The 5,603-nt window shown below is 48.9% G+C and overlaps 1 protein-coding gene across 1 annotated transcript; it reads right to left on the bottom strand.

Moving 5' to 3' along the window:
* Window positions 1-903: 903 nt before the first annotated feature.
* On the bottom strand, window positions 904-2,263 carry LOC123050226 (agmatine coumaroyltransferase-1). The gene has a single exon (XM_044473049.1). The coding sequence runs from the start codon at window positions 2,246-2,248 to the stop codon at window positions 923-925; it is 1,326 nt and encodes a 441-aa protein (XP_044328984.1). The 5' UTR covers window positions 2,249-2,263; the 3' UTR covers window positions 904-922.
* Between the last annotated feature and the right edge of the window lie 3,340 nt (window positions 2,264-5,603).

The following is a 5,603-nucleotide window of genomic DNA, read 5'->3' as shown; positions in this document are numbered from 1 at the left end:
CCTACGGTGACTTCGTAAATTTTAAGATGATATGTCGGCTCAGTCTTTTGGAGATGCTCATAGGATAGGGTATGTGTGTGTGTTCATAGAGATGAGTGTATGTGCGTGTATACGAGCGATTGCGTCTGTACTGTGTTCAAAAAAAGTAATTGATTTACCTGCACGTGTTAGGCCATTATTTTTGTACACAGAAATCCAAACGAACAAAAAAGGGATGAAATGCACCGTGTCTTGGAGTTACCCTAAGTTCGTGTTTAATTAAGCTATGGAAATCGCCGGAGAGGAAAGAAGCAACGGTCAGACAACGAGCGGGCGCGTTCGGTTTGTCAGGAGCATCATTCGTGGAATTTTCTCAAGTTAGAGCAACTATAGCCAGGAGCCTTAAACTCCCATCAAACGACCGGACGGACGGACGGCTCGGGTAGTGTTCGATGAAAAAAAAAACAAGGACGGGCAACTCAAACTGGTCTCAAATCCCTAGGCTGACCAGCACGCCCTACTTTAGACGAATATGGGGCGGCTCGGCGGTGTCCGTAGCAGCCCAGCCCCAACAAAGATCACACCAAATCTCCCTTCCAACCTACCCAGTTTCACTTGCTCCTCTTCTCTCTTTTCCCTCCTCTGCGCCGGCCATCTCCTAGCTCCGCCGCCATTCTTAGTCCCAGTACCGCTAACACCGGCACAACAGTCCTTCCATTCGTGTATATGAATATGAGACAAGACGAGAAGTCAGCAAATCATTTCCCTTGATCATGTTCACCATCTTCTGAATATTTTAACTTTGTTTATTTACTATCCCAAAACATCATGTACAATTCAATCAAGAACTTGAAAAAAAAAATCTAGGCAACTAGCTATACATACACGGATCCAACATCAGGCACACATTAGCACATGCATGGCAGGTACGTGCAAAGCGGAGCTAGTCGAGGGTGTAGCAGCAGTTCTTGAAGGTGTTCATGTCGCGGCTCAAGAGTGGCACGTAGGCGTCCACGCTGCCATCGCCCAAGAAGGACGGCAGCAGGATGAGCAGGCCCTCCACCGGCAGGTAGCTGGGCATGAAGAAGAACGGCCGGCCGCCGCCGAAGTCCATGTCGTAGAACGGGATCCGCAGCCAGCTATCCACCTCGATGTTGGGGCTCAGCACCATCTCCGCCGCGTCGGCCGTCGCCAGCAGCCGCTCCTTCTCCACCGCGCCGGAGTTGGCGAAGTCGATGAAGGACTTGAAGTAGCCGTCGTTGATCCGGGCCACCTCCCGGCTGATGAGCTCCACCGCGTGCTTCACTGGTCTGGCCACGAGCTCCCCCGCCGTGGTGGTGGGCCGCGCCCAGAGGATGACGTTGCCGGTGTATCCGTCCGGCACCTGCGGGCTCATCCGCGCTCTCCCGTCCACCGCGATGGCGACGCTGGTGCTCTCCCCGCCGTCGAGCCCGCGCGCCATCGTCATGGTCCGCCACAGGTGCGCCACCACGCACTGCAGGGTGCTGCAGGGCCTGGGCGCGCCAGCCGACGCCTGCGCCTTGAGCCTGGAGATGAACTCCCGGCTGAAGTGCACCTTGTTCACCACCACCTCGTCGTCTTCGTCGTCGCCGTCTCCACAGACAATATCGTCGTACACCTTCTTGTAGGGTTTGAACTCGACGCCACGGTGCTCGTACTCGACGTGCAGCGGTTCGCGGGGTTGGAAGAAGGAAGCGCGGTCGTGCACCGGGACGGGGTCGATGGCGGAGCCGCGGGTGGCCTGGCTCCACGCGACGAAGAAGTTGCCGGTGGAGCGGCCGTCGGACACGATGTGCTGCGTGGTGAACCCCACGACGAGTGAGCCGCACGCGAATCGGGTGACCTGGATGAGCATGAGCTCCTCGGGCCCGTCGTCGCCGCTGGGGTGCAGGTTGAGCACCTCCGGCGTGGGCTTGAGCGGCATGACGCTGTCGAGCGCCACGTCGGCCGTCGCCTCCATGAACCGCGCGCCGGCGTCGTTGAGCATGATCGCGCGTTCGCCATTGGGGTCCACGCCGAGCCGCCCGGCCCACTCGCGGTAGTCCACCAGCGCCCTGGCCAGCCCGGCCTCGAGGACGGCGTTGGGCGGCGCCGATGCACGGAAGGCGTAGATCACCGAGATGTACGTGTCAAAGTTGGCCTTGTCGAGCACGGTGAGCGGGACGACGTCGGCGGTGCTGGCCGGAGCGACGCCGCAGGCGCCGTAGTCGGGCTTGACGGCCTTGGACGAGTGCACGGTGATCTTCATGTCGACAATGAAAAATGAGCGTAGAGGAGAGCTTAATTGCTTAGTCGCACGTACGTACTAGGAATCTTGGACGTGCGGTATGGGTGTTCTTGGGCAAAGGTACAAACATGGTAGTGTGTGATTATTGGGTGGTGAGGCTGGATGAGCAGATGTCTGAGTGTTATATAGAGAACTGGAGGGCGATGCATGCGTGCATGCATTTTGTGAATGTAGGATTAGCAAGCTAGCTAGGACGAGTCAAAACACATTTCCTGAGGTAGGTGGACGAGCGGATTGACAGACATTGTTTCTCTTGGCGAACTGAGTTGAGTTGACCATGCATGCCATTTTCGCCCCGTCCAGAAGAGAAGAACCAGCACTTAGTAGTGGCAGCATCGTTGATAGTACTGGTGAGCAGAGGATGAAATGGGAACGCCGCATTGTGAATTTAGTACTCCCTCCGTAAAGAAATATAAGAGCGTTTACATCACTACTTTAGTGATCTAAACACTCTTATATTTCTTTACAGAGGGAGTACTACACAACTTGATGTTTGAATTGATAGTATAATTTAGTACTACACAACTTGATGTTTGAATTAACAGTGTAGTACTTTTTTTTGGAAAGGAGCAAAGACCCCGGCCTCTGCATTAGAGTAATGCATGCAGCTTAATTATTAAATAAAGGACATGGCTAGGTCTCAGTCGACTAAGATTTAATCAAGTCTCCGTCAAATGATATAGCATGTAAGAAGAAAAAAGAAAAACTGAAAACAAATTTTTGCACGAATCTCCATACAAAATCAAAGGAGATAGTATCGACTGAGACATAACAAAGTCTGAGTGGACTGATACTTAGCAAAACTATTAAATAAAAGCATGGAAACAAGATTTCAGGTCCTGTACTAGCTCACAAACAGAACCCAAAACAAACAAAATGTAGAAAAAGATGCCACATCCGGCGAAAAAATAGACTACGATGACTGGTCTAGTACATGCTAATGCATGCGTCCGGTTGATTGGTCTAGTACCATATGAATTTGAATTAATACATATCCCTTAACTGAGCTAAGTCTAGACTGGCTTCTAACCACGTTCAAAGGTCGGAACGAACAAATTACAAGGGCCCAGGTTTACCACTAATGAATGTTTACATTGACTCAATATAAAATGTTCCTAATATTTTAGTGGTGTTTGCCATCTATCCAACGAAAAACTCTCCCGAAGATAATGTCGACATGCTTATTTTACATTTTGTCCTGGAAAATTAGCCGCAAATGTATGACAAAGTGGGTGAAACAAAGGCCGAAACAGGCTAAAACGAGTTGGCCAAACGGGGTTGCCGTTATTCACCGCAATGCCAAACGCAACATAAATATCACATTTACGAAAATTGTCACCTTTGCACCCCATCTAACAAACTCGTTGAGACAGCCGTTATTCACCGCAATGCCAAGTGCAACATAATTATCACATTTAGGAAAATTGTCACCTTTGCACCCCATCTACTATTCATCTAAACATGATAGTACAACGAACATCAGAAATAATAAAAATTACATCCAGATCCGTAAACCACCTTGCAACGACTACAAGAACTGAAGCGAGCCGAAGGCGCGCCGCTGTCATCACCCCTCTCTTGCCGGAGCAAGGCAAAACTTGTTGTGGTAGAAAGTAGGAAAGTCGTCGTACTAAGGCCCCATAGGACCAGTGCACCATAACAGCAACCGCCGCCGATGAAGAGTAGCGTAGATCCGAAGAATCCAACGTGAAGGCACACGAACGTTAGACGAATGACAAACAGATCCGAGTAAATCCACCAAAGACGGATCAATTGGAGACACACCTCCACACGTCCACCAACGATGCTAAATGCATCACCGGAACAGGGGCTAGGCGGGAAGAACTCGGTTGTATTTATGTGTTAGCACCAAAATAGGAAGAGCAACCTACATCCCTGGAAAAAGTGAAAACATAATTCATATTGGTCTGGAGGAAGGTATAGCGTTCACTCTACTTAAGATTTTAATAGTAGTATGTGAGTATATATATATATATATACTTTGATCGGACGGTGAGGTTGCACGCATGAGCCAGAGCGATGCATGCGATGCGAGAAACCCTGCCCGTCAACTTCGATCGATGGATCGATACATGAAGTAGTATTTTTATTAAGCGTGGCCAATGCATGTGCATGCAGTTGAATCTTGAAAGGGATGGCCAGAGTATGTTAGCTTTTTTTTGAATGTTGCAGAGTATGTTAGCTTATCTACGGTCTGAGAGTGAGAATTGCGCGGGTCAAACATCGCCTTACGCAAGCACGCTGACGGCTGACTGCTTCAACGAAACGACCGTCAAGGCCGAGCAAGAATGGCCGGTTCTGCCCTTCTTCCCTGATTGGAATCGTTGAGCTGAGCTGACCATGCAAATTTTACTCCTTTGCCCCTTGCGGAACAAGGAACAGTTGCATGTTCATCGCTGGCTGGGACTGGGAGTTGGTGAGCAGAGGGTCGATCAAGTCGGCATGCAGCGTTCAGACATTATACTTACTGTGTGCTAGTGTACGGGCCGTATTGCAGGCTTGCAGCATTGGTTCTTTGAACTAAGTGCGTTTTTTTTCAGTTGGTTCCGTGAGCAAAGCGATGCATGGTGGTCCATGGACCATTCTGAAATTTCTCTTTAGCCTGTTAAAGCATAGAAAAAATTGTTTAAAAATAGGGTGTGGTTTGCTCTCATCTATATGGAAATTAACTAAATCTCATCCAGTTGAACATCGACATGTGATTTTGTTTTCCTCTTCTTCACTTGTATTTTTTGTTTCTCGACCTTTTATTGTATTTTTATAGAAAAAATGTGACTAGTTGCGTGTCTTGGGGACGTGCAACTGTAACTTTTGTGTTTGTTTGCGAGCATGCAACTGTAGTCGTGTGTGGAAAAGGGAAAACAATAGAAATCCAGAAAAATATAAATTGGTCAAACAAAAAAGAAAAATTGGTATGAATCTCCCCATAAAATGAATAGTCTAGAGGCTTGATGGAATTTATTTAATTAATTCACAACTAGAAGAGAATTAGCAAATCTATTAAAAATAAGCTCATATGAATTTTTTCAATTGACGGACCACCATGTCTCATTGGGTTAGGGTGACTGCCAGGGTTGTGCCCAAGATAGATATGATGTGGCTGGGCATGACTTCATTGAGGATTGATAGTTTCGGGGTAGGGGTCGTCACAACCTTGTCGAAGGCATGATGATGCGCCTTAGAGCATCTACAGCCGGGCGCCCCCAAACCGCCTCATATGTCCAGACAGACCACCTGGACACTTGCCTGTCACGAAATTTCGTCCGGACGGGTGCCTCAAACGGGTCCCAAACGT

Source organism: Triticum aestivum, chromosome 2D (assembly GCF_018294505.1).
Source record: "Triticum aestivum cultivar Chinese Spring chromosome 2D, IWGSC CS RefSeq v2.1, whole genome shotgun sequence".
Lineage (NCBI taxonomy): Eukaryota > Viridiplantae > Streptophyta > Magnoliopsida > Poales > Poaceae > Triticum > Triticum aestivum.
This window is presented reverse-complemented; position numbering and strand designations above follow the sequence as displayed.